The sequence below is a fragment of the Anabrus simplex genome, chromosome 5 (genome assembly GCF_040414725.1).
Source record: "Anabrus simplex isolate iqAnaSimp1 chromosome 5, ASM4041472v1, whole genome shotgun sequence".
Classification (NCBI taxonomy): Eukaryota; Metazoa; Arthropoda; class Insecta; order Orthoptera; family Tettigoniidae; genus Anabrus; species Anabrus simplex.
The window spans coordinates 135,153,244-135,173,634 of NC_090269.1; the positions used below are offsets into that span (position 1 = coordinate 135,153,244).

Sequence of the window (20,391 nt, forward strand, 5' to 3'; positions counted from 1 at the left end):
ACAGCAGGAAGTGGTATGATGATAAACGGGGTTAAATGTCAGGTTGTGAGTTTCATAAGTAGGAAAAGTCCTCTCAGTTTTAATTACTGCGTTGATGGGGTGAAAGTTCCTTTTGGGGATCATTGTAAATACCTAGGTGTTAATATAAGGAAAGATCTTCATTGGGGTAATCACATAAATGAGATTGTAAATCAAGGATACTGAGACCTGTGCAGAGTTTCTTTTAAAAATAATAATTGTTACGGAGTTGTCCGTGGTAGGTAGAGGTGAAAGAAGGTGCGGGGGTGAACGGGTCTCAAACTACGAAATTAAAGTTAATGTAAAATTTAACAAGGTTATATTTTCTTTGTAAAATCAAGAAATAACAAGCATGGCAGGTACAGAGTAGCAAAGCCACTATTCGAGAATATACAATTACAGAGTTACAGGATGGGCTCCGAGAGCCAAACCCACAATACATGAACAATTAGCCCAATCTTACGATATACAGAAATTCAACAAAGGGGCAGAAGACCCCAATCATGCCTAGGAGCACTTGCTCCCAATTACACAGTAAAGCCTCCTCAAGGCATACAACACTCAATTTTCGAGAAAGAGCCACTCGCTCTCAACTTTAAGCCTATCAAAGGCCACACCAAACTCCACATTCAAGTTGTCCTCTAAGGACATAGACACAGGGGTAAAATACCCAACCTACTGAGGCCTATTAAGTGAGAAAAAGAATAATTACATGACCTCTAAAATAACCATTTGAGAGGAGGCGATCTGCACTCCTAATACACTTGTTTAAAACCTAATCTGGCTCTAGGCCGCTAATGCAAGGGCTAATCCCATACTACAGAGGTGACTTTAGAAAAGAACAATTTACATTACATTAAGGAAGAATCGGTTGTGAGAAATAAGTTCACCTCAAAACAATATGAGTGGGAGCTCGAGAGGGTTAAGCACTCTCTATCCCAATATGTAGTTTAAAAGATAGAATAAATACAAAGTGTCTTTACATATTAGGGAAAGTTACATGGTGGAAACGCTTCGGACCCGCCCCGAGAGTTAAACTGCTGAGCTAGCAAGAAAAGAAGTTATTAAACGGCCATTACCTTGTTGTTGAACTGCTGCCCGAAGAAAGAGGCGCTACCCGCCCCCTGCTATGTACTTTACACACTGAAAGATGGTACTGAAGTGGCGCAGAGACCCTAAAATCAGCAGTTTATATACTCTCGCAGAAAGTTCGAGGCGTTTCAGGAAAGAAAACACCCGCCCACAATCATTTATTGGTTAGGGTTAAGCAGCATATCCAATTTGAAGAAGAAACCCCTTATTGGTCGTAAATTAATTAAAGAAATTCGGGATTGGCTAAATTCAAAACAAGGGGAAAGAAAGGGGTATACAGCCAACTTAAACAATACCAGAAAGAAATTTAACAAGAAACAAACTTTTGAAATAAAAATTTCTCCAAAAAAAAAAAAAAAACAGTTCTTTCACCTTGCACTAGGGTGCACCATTGTAGTTTTTCAGTAGTGTCCTCTAGAAGAGAAAGTTCACACTTCTTACTACAGGTAAAACAAAAATACATCAAAAATGACCCAGTTCAAAAACTCCAAAATTCCAAGTGGTGACATCTTCTGAGAAACTTGAAAATTAATACATTAGATAAAGTTCAGACTTCCTCCGCCAGAGGAGTTTCAACTGGCGCAAATTTTAAATTAGCGGCGTGGAGGTGTACCGCCCGGTACAATAATAATAATGTTATTAGATTTACGTCCCACTAACTACTTTTAAGGTCTTCGGAGACGCCGAAGTGCCGGAATTTAGTCCCGCAGGAGTTCTTTTACGTGCCAGTAAATCTACCGACACGAGGCTGTCGTATTTGAGCACCTTCAAATACCACCGGACTGAGCAGAGTCTCTTTTAAGGAATATTTACTCTATGATGTGGAATGTTGTTGTAGAATGTGTTGTTTTTGTTCCCTTTATCTACTTAAGTAACTACTAGATTGTAAATTATTATTGTTCTGTGATATCTGTAAAATTCCGGAAAGGTTGTAATGCGGACTTTTGAAACAGGGTGTGTTGGCCCCTGTCGATTCTAGAAGCATGTCTTTACTAATTCTGGAATCCGACTTGTTGCCTGAATGGTCAGCGTACTGGCCTTCGGTTCAGAGGGTCCCGTGTTCGATTCCCGGTAGGGTCGGGAATTTTAACCATAATTGGTTAATTCCGCTGGCACGGGGGCTGGGTGTATGTGTCGTGTTCATCACTATTTCATCCTCATCACGACGCGCAGGTCGCCTACGGGTGTCAAATCAAAAGACCTGCATCTGACGATCCGTCCTTGTCCTCGGACACTCCTGGCACTTAAAACCATACGCCATTTCACTAATTCTGAAAGATGGAAAATTCGCGATTAGTGTCTACCTATGTTCTGGAATATTGTGAAAACATCGCCACTTGACAAAGAGTTTTGATTGGTGGATCTGGGTGGCGATAGGGAAGCTCCTGTGCTCTGATTGGTCACTCGGTAATCGCACCGGGGCCAGCTTGCTTTTTTAAAAGAGCGAGGCAAGATTTCGTAGTCTTTCGTTCTCTCGTCAGTCCAGCGATTAGACGCACGTCGGCGAATCCTCCCTCCCGGGATTTCAGTTCCGCTTTAATTTACATTTAATGTTCGCTTGTATTTTCACATAGGAGTTTGCCCTACTCACCCGGACTCGCCACTCAATTTCTCAGATGTCTTAGAAAGCACGTTAACTTTCATTTAATATTGTATTTCTATCTTGTGTTTCCTCTTACCCTCAAAATTGTATTGTAGAACTTGGATTATGCTAAGATATATTTAGTTAACCTCTTGACCTAATAGCAAAGCTCTTGGCAAGGTACATCCAATTTGTATTTTGGAAATGGTGTAACTGGATTGTGTGGATAAATGAATTTTGTTCGGAATTTACCGTGTAATGTTTATTTTGGAAAATAATACCTTGAATCAAGGGATCACCGTTGATTTTTCTGGCAACCCGCAACTTTCGTATCTCTATGGCCTTGGTAGGTTTCCCAGACCCGCTCCACGTTCCTTTATTATAGTCGTCACGTTGCCCAACCTGATACTTGTTTGTGTGTATTGGCGCAGTTCATCTGATGTTTATTGTGTGTTAAGGTTTTAAAAGTGCCGTGTAATTTGATTTATTTTTCTTTTATCTTAACTGTGTATCGTGTAACCACTGGAAACTGGTTACAGATACAGATCTCTGCACATAGTTGAGTGTGTTTAGGGGAAAATCCAATTTCTTTGAAACCATTAACGAAAATGATGGGAGAACAAAACAACAGTTAGGGAATATGCCACGTGGGCGACTGTCCTAAATGCAGATCAAGATAGATAGATAGATAGATAGATAGATAGATAGATAGATAGATAGATAGATAGATAGATAGATAGATAGATAGATAGATAGATAGATAGATAGATAGATAGATAGATAGATAGATAGATAGATAGATAGATAGATAGATAGATAGATAGATAGATAGATAGATAGATAGATAGATAGATAGATAGATAGATAGATAGATAGATAGATAGATAGATAGATAGATAGATAGATAGATAGATAGATAGATAGATAGATAGATAGATAGATAGATAGATAGATAGATTGATTGATTGATTGATTGATTGATTGATTGATTGATTGATTGATTGATTGATTGATTGATTGATTGATTGATTGATTGATTGATTGATTGATTGATTGATTGATTGATTGATTGATTCATTCATTCATTCATTCATTCATTCATTCATTCATTGATATATACCGAATAATTTCAAAAACATGCCGACACGGAATAATTTCAGATGCGAGCACTTAAAACATACCAACACTGAAAAGTTTTTTAAAACCAGCACTTAAAATATACTGACACGGAATAGTTCTTAAAACCAGCACTTAAAATATACCTACAGTGAATACCAAAAACCAGCACGTAAAACATATCGAAACAGTTGATTTTTCACATGACTAGGTCTAATATATATCAAACAATTAGAAAATATTTCATTACATGTGCCGTACTTATTGCAGATGATGAAACCAAGGTCGGCACCCAGTACCTGAGGCAGTGCGAGAGTTACGCCGTGGCAAAAGCGCGCATAGATGAAGCCTTCCTTCAACATGGAACAACTATTATCAACCTGGATTATATCAACTGTGATTATGACGGAAGCTATGGGTTTAAGCAAAGTGATGGAACAACGTGAGTTAATTTACATCTCTAGACCTTATGAGCTCATATAATACCGTACTCCTGTAGTCTCCACAGTGACCTATGAGTAGGGCAAGTAAATGTTAGCGCTTTGAAATATTAATTCAGCATTTTGTTGCGTTTATACATTTGTAATTTAGGATTTTAAAGTGCTTTCAAGAAAACCATAGAATTTGAGTTCTTCTTCTTGATGCAAGTGTGTAATGGACTGGTATAAATTGGAAATAATTCTCTAAACCCATGGGTAAATAGTGGAAATATCAAACTCGATTAGTAAGTATTATTATTATTATTATTATTATTATTATTATTATTATTATTATTATTATTATTATTATTATTATTATTATTATTATCTACGTAGTTATGTACGGACTTTATTTGGTATAAATCATGGTCGTATCATTTATTATTTGTGTGTTGTATGATCTGTCTTGTGTAACAGAACATGTGAGGTTGTATCACGATACTTCTGCCGTATATTTATTAATACGACTTTATTTAATGTAAGAACACGTAATTAATAGTATATAATTTATTATTACCTGTAAATTTGATGTATAAATCCAACGTAATGTTATGCAACACAAGGTAATAATCTAGAACAACGCACCTTTGTCACTTGAGTTTTAGAGAATGTTCTATCCATTTGTACATAAGTTATTGGAGACGCGAGAGGATTCGAGAAAGCATGTTGTGTCATACTTTCCTAGTAGCCTGGCCAGGCAAGGTATATAAAGGACCGCCTTGGGAGTTGAGTTGTTAGTGAACTCGTTAGTCGAGTATGTGATCTCATGCTGTGTTGGTAGTGTTCTGCAGTTGGTTGACATGCTAATGTAGCAGTCTTTCTTTCCTTCTTCGATTCAGTCGAATTCAAGATGGCGGTTCATTAATGTGTGTGTGTGTAATGTGTATACAATTTGTAAATAAAACAGTGTACACAATTGACAGCCTCTCCTGTGTGCGTCTTTGTGAATACGATATTCATTTCGTTAGTGTTTATCCCGCCTTTCCGCGGGGTCCGCTAATAAATAGGTGATGTCTTTTAATAATATTGGTGTGGAATTAAAAAAATGCATTTACATAAAGCAAATGCATGAAGTATGCTAAAATGGTAGCCCTACATATCATCTTCTTCTTCTACCCCTTTACCACATTTGTGAGGTTGCGGGTGCGAACTGTGTCGCACATGTAGATTTGGCCCTGATTTACGTCCAGGTGCCCTTCCTGACGCCAACTCTATATGGAGGAATGTAATCACTATTACGTGTTTCTGTGGTTGTTAGTAGTATAGTGTGTTGACCGAAATATTACGAAGAGGAAAGTGTTGGAATAAACACACACAACCAGGCCCCGGGTCAGAAGAATTAATCACACGCGACTGAAATCCCTGACCCGGCCGGGAATAGAACCCGAGATCCTCTAAACCGAAGACCTAAACATTGACCATTCAGGCAATGATTCGGAATTAAATGGTACATCTATATATACAAAATAAGAGTTTTTTCTGTACACTGCTCTGATCGAAGGAAGAGTGGTATTTCTGTATGTGTCGTGTCCACAATAAGAAGGAAATGCAATTTTTAATTTTCTGTCATCTCCATCTGTATGTATATCACAAGAAAATGGATGAGCAGAATTGAACGAAAACCCGTATGGTAATAAGGCGCTACAATTTAGGTTATAAATAATTTTATTCATGCCGAGTGAAATAGTGGTTAAGGAGAAGGCCTAAAATGTAATTCTCAAAAATCTATGTTATTAGTCGTCATATCGTTAAATACTACATAAAGAAGTTATATAGAATACAATACATGTATGTCTTATACAGTTTTACCGTACTGGCAATGATAACAGAAATATTCATGGATTAACACATTTTTTCCTTAGTCGATAATCAACGCCGAGCCACGAGAAAAAGTACTGCATAACAAAAGTTATATAGAATACAGTTTACGATCATTTATGCCTAACAGCTTGACCGAACCGACTATGATTACAGAATTCATGAATTTAGGTTTTTGTTGCTTAGTCCATATGAACGCTGAGAATCGCTAACCTGGAAATATTGTTCGATCGAGTTAATTGGCGATGGTGGTGGTTTTTGACAGAGTCCTGCAGCCAGACCTACCGCGCAGCACTTCAAACACACGGGCTCCGGCAGCCCAGCCCGTGCAGTGCCGTTCTCTTCTGACGCGGCAGCGTACTGGCCCACAGCACTGGGCTCATACGGCCCAACGCAGTCCACCGCACTGGGCGGGTTCAGTGGAATAACCTTGAGTACTTCTCCACAATAACATGTGCGCCGTGCACAACGAAATGTTCACGTCACACTACTATTCGGATCATTCACTCTACGAATTCCCGTGCGCTAATAACATATTTTAAAGTAGACTAATCGCATTTGGAAATTAAATGGTAGAGATTTCACCTGCACTGTAATAATAATAATAATAATAATAATAATAATAATAATAATAATAATAATAGTAATAATTGAAAACACAGAAACTTTATTATAAACTAATATTCGTTTGCAATTGACACCAAGTTAATTGAAAATGTATTTAAAGAACACGAAGCTTATTCATAGGACTTCATTCGCGTTTACCTCAAAATAAAATACAAACAGAAATGACGTGCAATATGCCAACAATAAAAACAAACCTGAACATAGCTTTTACTTAGTGTGCGTAGTTTATGGTGGTGGAATGGAATTACTGTGAATGAAAAGAAGAGCATCAGCAATTGTCTGGTTGTAGAAGAGAATGAAACCCGCTGAACTGAAATTTCTCTCTGAAGCTGAACTTGATGATTGCATACATATTACTTTCTTACCGATCTGGTGAAATTTTGAATAGTTTTGTCTGTTTAATCTCCAATAGGACGCTATATCCATCTTCTTCCATTCCACAATTTTGCTTTAAATATCTTTCCAGCTCATCTGTTGGAATAGGAGCATCATGAACGTCAATCCGCGAAGAAAAATTCATTACTTTGGCAGGTTGTGGCATAGTCGTGGAGCCTGATGACACGGAAACTTTAGAATGCTCGTCATTCAAGCACACCACGTTCATCGTAAGTTCTATATCTAATCATAAAAAGACAAAATCAGTCCGACTCCTTTAATCTATACTAATATAATAAAGAGAGAGCACGAATTGTGTTAGTTTGTGTATATCTGGAGGGTAATCTCAGAAACTACTAGACCGCTTCTAAAAATCCTGTTACTAATGTAAATTTACATTATCCCTGAGTGTCATGGGCTGTATTTTATTTTCAAAACAATTCGAGGTGGAGAGAGATGGGGGAGATATATAAATAATAGGCTAATACAGGCAAAGTATCGAATTTGTCGTTCAAGGACGAGACTAAGCTCATTTTAAGCCCCTTGACCCAAAGAACAAATCTCGGTAAGCCATACGGGCCCGAAAACCATGTTTTAAGGCCCTAAAACCGACCGTTATGCAGATATTGGCGCCACACCACCCCTGCTCTCGGAATCGGATAAGGAAATGAACTGCCGTAACCATGGCAACGCCAGCTCCAGGATTCTACAGCAACGAGATTATGCGTGTACGTTTGGGCATAGCTGCCAACCAAAATTTGTACACATAATCCCTGAGCATATGTACAATATATCTCAAAAACTTAACATGTTACAGACGTGAAGTGGTATTTATAATCTCTTTTAAAAATAAAGTGACATATTTGTTTTCGGAAAAGACATTTAAGGAGGGGGGAGGACACTTGGTTTACAAAGAGTTTCTCAGTTTTTCAGTGAGGTTTTATACTTCAGGGATTTTCAGATAATGTCTTAGTACAATACCGAGGAACGACTACTTTAATCAAATTACGAAATCCACGAGAAGCCGCGGGTAACTGCTAGTGTGTACATGAAGTTCACTGCAGATCGTAGTACAGCACACAAAATTAACGTCTCTACCATCACCGTCAACTGCAGGCTTGAATACCAACCAAATACGGGTTTCAAGTGGAGGGTCCGGTTCAGCAGTCTTGTATTGTGCGGTTTTTAGTTCGTTTGTTCCTTCCTTTCTTTTTTACTTCACGATTTTGCCACTGTTTCCTTTATTTTGGAACTATAGTCCGGATTCGTTTCCGATAACAGGATAGAAGAGAAGTCAAACTGAAAACCACAGCAAATTTGATCGGCTCCACTCGACCGTAATGCAATGCACTCCGCTGACACGCAGTACACTGTACACATTGAAGCAGTCAGCCCATAGAACTACCACAGCGCTGTCCTTGGCTCACCGCGTACGATTGACAGAGCGCTGGCCCAGACCGGCCCGTGCGATGACGTCACGGGCTTCTTATGGTCGAGCCTTTCAAAGCCCATTGCAGCCTACTGCCGAAGCAGCTCATGGGCCGGGCCTCTCTGCAGGACTCATGGTTTTTGACGTTACTGCCTTAAGGTGAAAACTGCGTGGTCATCAGCCCATATCGACAAGAAAAATGTGAAGATGATTATCAAATGAGGAAAAACGCAAAGGAACGTTCGCTTGAAGGGTAGGACAAAAGGAAGTAATGAAAGGAGGAAGATGTTCTAATATCAGAGAATCGGAAGAAAAGTAAACGTGAAGGCCTACAGTATCGACAGACCATAAATTTATCAACAATTGCCTATTACTTGTTGTGCTGTATCTTGCCTCTTTTGCTGACACTCATCTCCGACCAAGATCGCTCCAACAGATATGATTACTGCTGCGTCTCGAGTAGAACAGCTTGCCTGAATACTGGTTGAAAGTAGCTGGGGATTAGATAATTTTCTTTTTTAGCATGGCATTCCTCTATATCACGCATGCCTTGATAACTGATATGCTGTTAGACCTTGGACATTTCCCTGAGGATCAGGTTAGTAGTATTTGTAAGTTGTGTCAGTCATTTTATGATGTCTTCTCAGAAAAACTAGATGTGACTGCCGTCATTGAATATAAAATTGAAGTGACGTACTCAACGCCCATGAGCTTCCCTCTGTATAGATTGCCACCTCCTAAAAATGAAAGATCTCAAGGAAGTTATTGATGAGATGCTGAACGACGGGATTATTCGTCCATCTACTTCAGCCTATTCTTCATCTATTTACTTGGTACCTAAACCCCAAGGTGATTTTCGTCCTGTCGTGGACTACATGGCGTTAAACAAAATGGGAGTGCTTCAATCAGTCCCTCTCCTCGATTTTCCCTCATGTTTTTCGTAGTTTTGCAAGGCTAAATTTAGTACTGCACTCGATCTAAATCAGGTTTACATTCAGATTCCTCTTTCTGAAGACTCTAAGCATCTCACTGCCTTGCACCGATTGAAATCTAGACGAATTCAACCGAATTCCCTTCGTCTGAACAAAGACGCGGCTGTCTTAACTAGACTCCTAGATATAGTTCTCTCTGTTGTCAAATTCTGCAACGCTTATCACTATCTTGATAACGTCGTTGTGTATATGAAGACTTTTGAAGAACAACTTATTCACCTGGAAGAGGTTCTTAAGCGCCTTAGGAAAGCAGGTCTTACAGTAAAGTTACCCAAGTTTGCTTTCGCCAAACTATCAATGTCTTTCCTAGGACATATCGTTTTTCCTAGCGGAGTATCTGTGGATCATTCTAGAACACAGGGGATTCGTGACTTCCAACCCTCTACGGACATCAAAGGATTAGCTCTCTTTATTGGCATGGATAACCTCTTTAGAAAATTCATTCTTACTTTTGCTAATAGGGCCGCTCCATTGAATATACTTCGTCAGAAGGGTGTTAAGTTCGAGAGGGCTCCTTTTCAGCAGGTCGCATTCGAAGACCTCAAGTTAGCTCTCTGTAATAATAATAATATAATGTTATTTGCTTTACATCCCTTTAACTACTCTTTTACGGTTTTCGGAGACGCCGAGGTGCCGGAATTTAGTCCAGGAGGAGTTCTTTTACGTGGCAGTAAATCTATCGACGCGAGGCTGACGTATTTCAGTACCTTCAAATATCACCGGACTGAGCCAGGATCGAACCTGCCAAGTTGGGGTGGTGGTGGTGGTGATTATTGTTTTAAGAGGAAGTACAACTAGGCAACCATCCTCTATATAACACTAATCAGAGGGAAAAATTGAAGGGATCCAACACTTCGAAAAATGAAGATATCGGTCAAAGAAAGACAAGGGCCACGAAGGGCGTGAAAATGAAAGACTCTCTAGCCCTCGCAAACCTAATAGCGTCGGGGTCGGAAGAGAACAAGAGTTGACCAAGGGAGGTCGGATAGGATAGATGAAAGTGAGGAGCCTGGCACAACTAAGTGGAAGCAATGCCAGGACTCAGCTGAGGGCCCCGTGGTCGCCAACCCACGCTCCAAAGTTCAGAGCAGCTGGGGCCCCTTTTAGTCGCCTCTTATGACAGGCAGGGGATACCGTGGGTGTTATTCTACCACCCCCACCCACAGGGGGACCAAGTTGGGGTCAGAAGGCCAGCACCTCAACCGTCTGAGGCACTCAGCCCGGCTTACATCTCTGTAACGCCCCGGTATTGGCCATCCCAGATATCTCCGAAACATTTGTTGTGCAGATCGACGTCTCCTAGTTTGGGTTTTGGTGAATTTTAAATTTTCATACAGGTGATAAGGATCAGTATGTATTACGGATTTCGTGGAGTAAGTATTGAATACAGATGTTTTACAATATTTCTTACATCTTCTTGACAAAACAGTTCTACATTGGTTATATCATTGTTGATGATGCTTCTTAATTTATTCACAAACATTAACACGTATTGATGTTGTTCTAATGTGCTTATCTTGAAGTATGACTTCTCTAAATTATTTTAATTAAACCCCAATTGAGGTTGACAAGGTTCATTTCTTCGTAAAATTTATTAGCGATAGAATTACTAAATGACACAAGATTATTAATGTGTTGTATTTCTTTAGCATCACCTTTCCTTAGTGATTAAATTTGTTTTTGCAAGTTGCCTAAGTCGTCTTGATCTAAATTACCTGATATAAATTTAATTACTATACCTAGACCATTAATGAGTCCACGTTTATTTCTTTGTTTTATAGGTAGAAGTTTGTTATAGTTCATTTTGCGTATCTTTTAGTGTATTAATTAATTCCTGAGACAGATATGGGAAAGTATTGTTAGAATACATTATAAGAGATGAAACGCTCATCCAAGTAGGGCTGCAGACGTGGTCACATGAGAAATAGAATGATCAAAACAACATTTACGGAAGAGGTTGGAAGTGGAAACTTAGTGTTATCGGAAACTAAATACTGACAAGATCCAAAAGAAGAGAAAATACAATTTAAACAAGAAATTGTGGTTTGAGCTGTGACAAGTTAGTAGGGAATAACGAAGAAAGACTGGTGAACCCGTCCACGCACAGAAGTACGAATTTATTGCCACTTCATTTGGATTGTGGAAATGGTCCCACGTAACCTATGTACAGCCGTTCCATTTGGCTGGAGGCTTGATGAGAAGACAACAGACCAACTCGGTGTTTAATGGGCCTTGATAACCAAGCAAGTTTTACATGCCTTAAGAAGTTCCTTAATTTCGCCGTCAATAGACTTTCAAATGAAAAAACACCGTAATCTTTTTTTTTGTCTTAAAGCACCCAGATACCCGCTGAGTGGTGTTTCATGGTAACATTTAAAAATCATAGGCACTAATGCAGAGGGGATGTCAATGTTCATTTTTTATTATGACGAGAAGGACAACACTAAACACCATTCCTCAGAACATAACGGAAGACATGTTCCCCAGAAGAAAGGATTTCGATAATAGGAACAAACTCAGGACCTTCCCGTTGGTATTTAGCAATATCATGGTACAAAAGAGGAAGAACAGAAATAATGAGATTAATTACTGAATTTACAGGAAATGAAATGGAAGAACTCTTCCCAGAATCAACATAAAACATTCGACTTAAACTGTCAGCGACCACATTCTCCGAACCCCGAATATGTCGTACATCAAACTGAAAAGCTGAAGTTCGAAAGGTCCAATGCGCAATACGTCCCATACAGCGAGGTTTAGAAAGAACCCAACTTAAAGCCTGACTGTCAGTTTCTAACTCACTCTGGACATGCTCTAAATATAGACGGAACCTTTCCTGTGCAAAATGAACTGCTAGTCCTTCTAACTCATATACAGAATATTTAGCCTCTTGAGGAGACAGTCCTAGACGCATAGGCAATAGATCGCCTACCGAGTTCAGAATCCTGCAGCAGGAAAGCTGCGAGAGCAGATGAAGAAGCGTCGGTTTGAATAGTACATGTACTGCAAACATCCGGTATTGCGACGACCAGCGCATTAAAAAAGTGCTAATTGAAGACTGTTGGGAAGGGCCCCTTTCAAACGTTACACTTTTCGTAGATACAACGGGGTTGCCCTGTTGGCGAAATTGGGCATGAATTCCCTGAAAAATGTTCAACATTCCGATGGTTCCAGCTTTAACATCTTTAGGTGGCTTGAAATCATGAATGACCTTGGTCTTTGGATGATCGACCGAAACACTATCAGCAGATACAACATGCCCTGAAAAAGACATATATGACTTTGCAAAGGAGACTTTAGTGATGCCCGCCTTCCTAAGACTGTTATGGACTGCCTCAAGGTGAACTAGGTTTTCCTCGAAGGTTTCAGAATGACATCGACATCATCCAAGTAATGATAAATATAGTTGATTTAACATCAGAGAGGTCTCTGTCTAAGAGTCGATTGAGGACAGCCGCTCCTGTTCAGAGCACAAAGCGCACGCGTTTGTATTCATAAAGATTCCTGTCAGGTGGGAATGCAGTAAGAAACTTAGATTCTTCAGCAGGCGGTATCTGGATATAAGCTTGATTGAAATCCAGTTTGGTGAAAATTTTAGCCTTACGGAACGAAGAAAAACATGAATGCATGTCAGTGAGAGGCACAAATTGGACTACGACCTCCCTGTTCAACGCCCTATAGTCCACTACCCGGCGGAAAGTACCTGAGGATTGGGCACTTGGACAATAGGCCGAGGTAGATGGGCGGATGATAACATCACTCAACATTTTATCAACGATCTCATTGAGAGCCTTCGTCTTGGGAGGAGAAAACCTAGAAGGTGGAAATCTTACAGGAATCGAATCCGTAATCTCAATTTGATACTTTATTACGTCAGTTACATCTACCTTCTCTTAAAACGTACCATAGAATGACTGACATAATGCAAGAATACGATCAGCCTGTTCCTCAGGTAAATTACTAAGGTCTAATGTCATATCACACTGAGGGGGAAAAACACCGAGAACATGATGCAGGACTACATGACAAAATGGGAATCAAAAATTTATTAGCAAAATTAAAAGTGCATGACTTCCTTTGAAAATCAAACACAATACCAGAATTGAACATGAATTCCGCACCCAGGATAATGGGGCATGACAATTTTAAATTTCCAAGTGAATTTGGCAATACGATTCTTTCCAAAAGTGAAACCCAACATTTCTAAAGGGAATGAGTTAGCCGAAACATATTTTAAAGAAGAAAGGACGTACTCAAAAAATTTACAAGAGGACATTAACGTAAAATACCAGTCCTCAGAAATAATAGACACATTACTCCCAGAATCTAATGGAGCAGTAATAGGTTCAATATTAAGTTCAATTTTAAATAAAGGTACAAATTCCGGTGCATCTTGATTTGTGAGCACTCTCTGGGATATTCAGTGCTCAGATTAGGAGACTTCTCTACATCAACACAGGAAACAGAACTATTAGATTTATACTGGGCTGGGTCGAAGAAATAATCGGAAGAAGAGGACAACCTGACAGCCTAGGGTTGGAGGTAGAACCAGAATTACATGAATGGTAGATTTTATTGTGTCACATTTCTTTGCGAGGTGTTGAATTGAGCCATATTTAAACCAACCGGAAGAAGAAGTACTGCGTTTAGAATATTTTGAAAGTAAAAAGTAGACTCACAAGCGTACCATTTACGGGGTGTTGAGTCCTACGGGAAGGAGACCTAGATACAAAAGAACATGGTGGTGGATCGCACACAGTTTAAGAATATCGGCATATTTAACGCCCTTAGCCGCAACAGACATAGCCTCAAGTTCACTAAACGTTTGGGGTCGAGAAGAAAAGTAAAGATATGAGTGGTTCGGAGGAGAAATAACCTCGGTGATGTCCTTAAACATTTACGCTTCTGAATAATGAAGTGCAAACAACGGGCATAGAACTTGATATCCGGAATAAAATCAGCCTAATTTTCATTTAACCTTTGTACCCTCAAATAAAAATTTTGCACAAGAGAGGATTAGGCTTTTAAAGAAATAATATGTGCCAAGAGATGGCCATGAAAAATTTCAGTAGAAATCCTATCAGAGATAGCATTAACAATTTTGTCCGATAGAACACCTATAGCACATGGGTAAATAATCTGTAAAATCTGAGAATGAGATAGAGCATAAACAAGTGCATGATCTTGAAATTCAACTAAAAATCCAACCGAAAACCGGGAAATACCTCTCAAATGAATTGCTAACGGATGTGGTAAATTACTAAAGGAGGATATAACTAGAGCAGCAGGTAGACTTTTTGTAGGTACAGCATGGCTTTGGGAGATGAAAAGGGGGGGAAGTCGTGAATGTCTAGCGAGGTCCCAAATTTGCTTGTCAGATGGGGTAAACATATACTGTTGTCGTAGTTGATGTTCAGCTCACTCCACACTTTCAGAAGACTTACTATGAGTCTCTTCTTCAGAAGCTATTGGTTTTACGTCGCACCGACACAGATAGGTGTTACGGCGACGATGGGACAGGAAAGGAAGGAAGTGGCCTTAATTAAGGTACAGCCCCAGCATTTACCTGGTGTGAAAATGGGAAACCACGGAAAACCATCTTCAGGGCTGCCGACAGTGGGGTTCGAACCCACTATCTCCCAAATACTGGATACTGGCCGCACTTAAGCGACTGCAGCTATCGAGCACGGTCTTCTTCAGAAGGAGGAAAGGGAAGAACATATTTACTTTTCCCAGATAACAAATGAGTAACAATTTTAGGCGATGAAGAAATAGTTTGGTCCAAGCCCTGGGCAGTCCGAGAATGCTCGTCACTCATGTTTATAGACGATAGATTACCAACCCTATTGTAGAAATGAAATAGTCTACCCTGAACACGGTTTAGCTGATTAATAGACGGTTCACCGCCTTCAAGAAAACTAACCACAGAAGCTAATTCTTTTACCTTGGTGGTGATAGTGGATAAGGATTCACCAATTTCCTTTCCCCCGAAAACAGAAATAGAAATAGGCTCTTCTAAGGAATCAGTAAGACATGCCGTATATAAGGAGCAATGCTAACAGGCTCAACATACCTAAATAATACATATATTAGCTCCTCCTTACGAAGATACCACGTGGCTAACACTCCCCTAGAGCCAGACATGATGAAGGAACAGTATGTTACGAAAATCTAACGAATTTGGAAAAATAGAATATTTAGAGGTCAGATCAAAAATGTCCTTGAAAGCAGTCCAAAAGGGCTTTGTCCAGACCATTTCAACCACACTTTGCTACCACTTGTTACGAAATTTTGCGTGGTCGTGAGGAGTGAATGGTTGGACAAAGCAAAAAATTAAAGTTCAAGAATAATAATTACAATTTAAGAAATTTATAATTTTTTGCTATTTTCTTCCCCTTTATCAGAATAAACTTTAAATATCGCAGTAACGATATAGGCTAATAGACTATATAGAAGTTGAGCGGGAAGCTCAGACAACAACAATTAGAGCTCAACACTCAGTGTAATTTACAGTACATGAGCACAAAGGTCATATACTTACAGAGGAATTCAATCTTACATGCCGTTACATAAGGGGTTAATTTAACTAGTACAGTTTAAACAAGGTTATGCTAAATAGCCGTCAAGAAAAAGCCGTCGCTTCTGATACAGTTTGCCAGGTGGTTTTCGAACCCAGTAGTTTCATTTACGAAATTCACAATGGTCTAGAACCCAGGAGTATTATTTACAAAAGCAAGAGTCTAAAACCGAGAATATCATTTAACAAAATTTTATAATGGTCGCTAACACAGGAATTCATTTTACATAGTGCCCTCAAATGGGCCAATAGATTATTTTACCAAGAGAATTATCAATAAACGTTGCTTAATAAGCAAGAGTTCACTCGTTATTTACACTGCAAGGGAGTACAAATGGTATACACAGATCCGTAGTAAACAGAAGCAGAAGGCTCACGCTACACGGCCAACAAAGCGAGGACAGGATAAGAAAGGTTAAATTTTAAGGGCCGAAAATGAAAGTGAATGGAGGCAAAATCCCAGCATACCAGATAAAATACACAATTCCCTAATAGGGCATAAAGCCCCACGTAGCAGAAGCTAGTCCATACTACCAGGTGACTAAGTTATGGAAAAGTTTAAATGCCGAAAGGAAGAAATTAAATTTTAACGATTAAAAAAACTTAGTCACGAAATTGTAAGTAAAGAGAAAGTTTAACGCGGGTACATCACTCATGCTTTTTAATATTTTGCAGTGTCCCATCGGTGGCAAATTCCAGTTCCGAAGAAGAGGAACAGAGGACTACATGCAAGTTAAATTTACCAGGAAAGCTCCTACATATTGACATTTAAAAGAGAACAGAAACTGAAAATTGCATTATAAAAAAGAGTCGTAGAAATCTTCCCTAAATACACCCGCAGGTTAATCACATATTTGGTATTCTGCCTACCTATTCAGTCCATTATCGCGCTGGCCGATCCCCCATCTCCATCGACTTCCCTTTCAGAGGGACAGTCCTCTCAGATGTTCAACACAACGCCAGACAAGACCAATAAACAAGCAATACCCGCCCATGAAATGGAAATCAAGCCGGAAATACCAGAAGGGAAAGAAACAGAAAACGTGGTTGGAAAATAGGTTTTTGGGAGAGGCGGACAATTTGAATAGCCGGAGTGGCCTAATTCATGTTTCAATTATTATTATTAAATTATTATTATTGTTGAATAGACTTGAATTTTTTGTAGATTTCACTAGTAGAAGTTGGCAGTTTCCTAGATAATTTTTCATTGGTCGGATAATTGTGTGTTGTAGGTAATTGTTGCGCATGTGAGGTTCAAGATCTTCATCAAGTTTATGTGATCCATTGTGTGAGAAAAAAACACATGCCAGATTCAATAAAGTCGGTAATGAAGGACCATAAAAGTAATAATTCTCTTTCCTTCAAAACTGATCAAAAACATATATTATTGTTACGGAGTTTCTGAAGGAAAGTCTTCGGGAGTTTAAAAGTTCAAGTCCGTCGGCATAGATGGCCGTAGAGAAGGTGCGCAGTTTAAATAAGCAGAGGTGTACCCCTGGTACAATTATTATTGTTATTATTATTAGTAATAGTATTAACAGTACTGTTATCGTTGGCCAAATATTTCTAGTAGAATAATGTTCTTCTTATTTCCAGGTGCTACTGTGCATGGAAGGATGGTTCCAGGATAGGTAGCTGGGCGTCCCAAGCGACAGAAATTGCCAATGTCGACTGCAGTAAGTACAAAAATGTAGCGATAAACATTTCGTTAAAGAGAAGTTATTATTTACACTAGAAGTGATGTCAATTAACAAATTACAGTGAATCAAGGGGAATTGGTATACCTATCATTTTATACATTTCCTGGTATAAAATAATGGTGGTGTTGGTGATTATTGTTTTAAGAGGAAGTACAACTAGGCAACCATCCTCTATATAACACTAATCAGAGAGAAAAATGGAAGGGATCTGACACTTCGAAAAAATGAAGGTATCGGCCAAGAAAGACAAGGGCCAGGAAGGTTTTCCAACACGAGGAAATAACTTCCTGGACCTTGCCTTCGTGTCTGAAAAAGTCACTAATAATACCCTGTGTGCAGCAACAGAACAGTTAGTACAATTAGATCATTCTGCGCTTGAGCTCAGCCTTCATATTTCCCGTGTTCCTCGTTTACCACAGACTACAAAATCATTATTCGTATGGACAAAAGCAGACTTTCCTCATCTTATCCCGCTGTCCGAGGAAATTTCTCGAATCCTGTCCATCCCTTGATGCCGAGATGACTTGTTTTATGACTAACTGCACAGCGCTCGTAAGGACGCCGTACTTTCCCGCATAATGAAGACTAGGCATCTTCCCTCTTAGTATGATTCCGAACTTACAGACAAAATGCGGGCAAAGGAAAGAGCAAGGAAACGAGCTGCGACGCTAAGAAAGGAATACAAACAAATGCAGTGGAGAAAGTACAGGGATTATGTCGGGTCTGTTGAGAAAGATATTATCCGACATCCACAAAGATATTGAGAATTTATTAATTGCAAATCAAAATCTCGGCGGCTACTCTCAATGATGATTAATGAAGACAAGTAAATTGATGATGATGATGATGATGATGATGATGCGGGTTGTTTAAAGAGGCCTAACATCTAAGGTCATCGGCCCGACAAGGAACTTAGCTCACTGAAAGAAATTCTGGATACTTTTTCTGACACTTTCAAACAATTCTATCCACCCAGTGTTCCCTGTAATTCTCACACCGAACAGTTCGGGAAAATTAACTTACCATCAGTTGTAACTTCGGCATCGGAAGTCTGCAACATCTTGAAGTCGATTGATACGAATAAGTCATGTGGTCCAGATCACATTCCAGGAATTGTGTTACGTGAGTGTGCTGAGGAGCTGGCAACCCCACTAGCCACGATAATCAACTGGTCTCTTCGTACAGGCAATTTCCTGTCCGAAAGGAAGACATGGTATGTTATTCCAGTCTTTAAGAAAGGTGACGGATCTTTATTTGTCAATTACAGACCAGCAGTTCTTCTTTCACTCATTTCCAGAGTAGCGGAAAGAGTCGTGTGCAAAGCCTTGTACAGTGCAGTCAGTGGTTTAATTAATATTAACCAGCATAGTTTTGTCCAGAAACGCTCAACTATCACCAATCTTGCTGTATACTCTCACTTCATATCTAGCGCTCTGGACAATTGCTGGGGGAGATAGTGTGTTCGAACCCCACTGTCGGCAGCCCTGGAGATGTTTTTCCGTGGTTTCCCTTTTCATACCAGGCAAATGCTGGGGTTGTACCTTAAATAAGACCACGGACGCTTCCTTCCCACTCCTAGCTCTTTCTTATCCCATCGTCATCATAAGACCTATCAGTGTCAGTGCGACGTAAAGCAGCTTGCAAAGCAAAAAAATGGACAATTGCAAGCAGGTTGATGCCGTTTGCACGGACTTTTCCAAGGCTTTCGGCTCTGTGCAGCATAATGCTCTTCTGACTAAGTTGTCAGCATATGGCATTCATGGAAGCTTGCTTGAATGGTTTAAATGCTATCTTTACACCAAGAGGTATTCAGTAAAATACGAGGGTATCATTTCTCGTCCTTATCAGCCTATGCCTGGCGTTGCAAAAGGTTCACTACTGGGACCTTAGTGTTTCCTTCTATTTGTTAATGATCTGCCATCACAAATCCATTCGAGCAGCTACCTGCTCTATGCTGATGACCTTAAACTCTGCAGGGCAATTGAAAGGATGAGTGACTGTGAATTGTTACAGTCTGATATAAATAATATTTATGATTGGTGCAAAAAGTGACATTTAACCCTAAATATTTCAAAGAGAAGTGCAATATCCTTCACGAGAAAATCACAAGTCCGTGTATTCAATTATCATATAAAGGATCAAGGAGTGAAGCGTGTTAATAAAATTAACGATCTTGGTGTTATTTTTAGTAATCGAAATGGTCTATCTTTCAATGAGCATGTGTTAAATATCGTCAACAAGGCATTTAAAACGTTAGGCTTCATCAATAGAAATTGCAAGAGATTTAAATCTGTTGTTCCATTGGAAACTCTGTATTTCTCGCTTATACAATCTAGTCTAAAGTACTGCTCTGTAGTGTGGATCCCCTCACTGCAATAGTTAATGTCTTAGAACGAGTGTGGTGTGTTCCAAGCTGTCAGTGGAGAGATGGCGTGGAATGAGATTAGTAGACGAATTTGAGTGGCGTCTTTAAAATCAGGGAAGATCACAATATGAAGATAAAGTTGGAATTCAAGAGGACAAATTGAGTCAAATATTCGTTTATAGGAAGGAGAGGTAGGGATTGGAATAACTTACCAATGGAAA

General features: G+C 39.4%; 1 protein-coding gene across 1 annotated transcript in view; it reads left to right on the top strand.

The window, feature by feature from the left end:
* The window catches only part of LOC136874689 (uncharacterized), a 226,509-nt gene that overhangs the window by 193,254 nt on the left and 12,864 nt on the right, over window positions 1-20,391 (top strand). Inside the window, exons 5-6 of the mRNA XM_067148328.2 lie at window positions 4,079-4,250; window positions 17,702-17,781. Of these exons, the coding sequence (XP_067004429.2) occupies window positions 4,079-4,250; window positions 17,702-17,781 (252 nt within the window). The remainder of the gene's footprint in view (window positions 1-4,078; window positions 4,251-17,701; window positions 17,782-20,391) is intronic.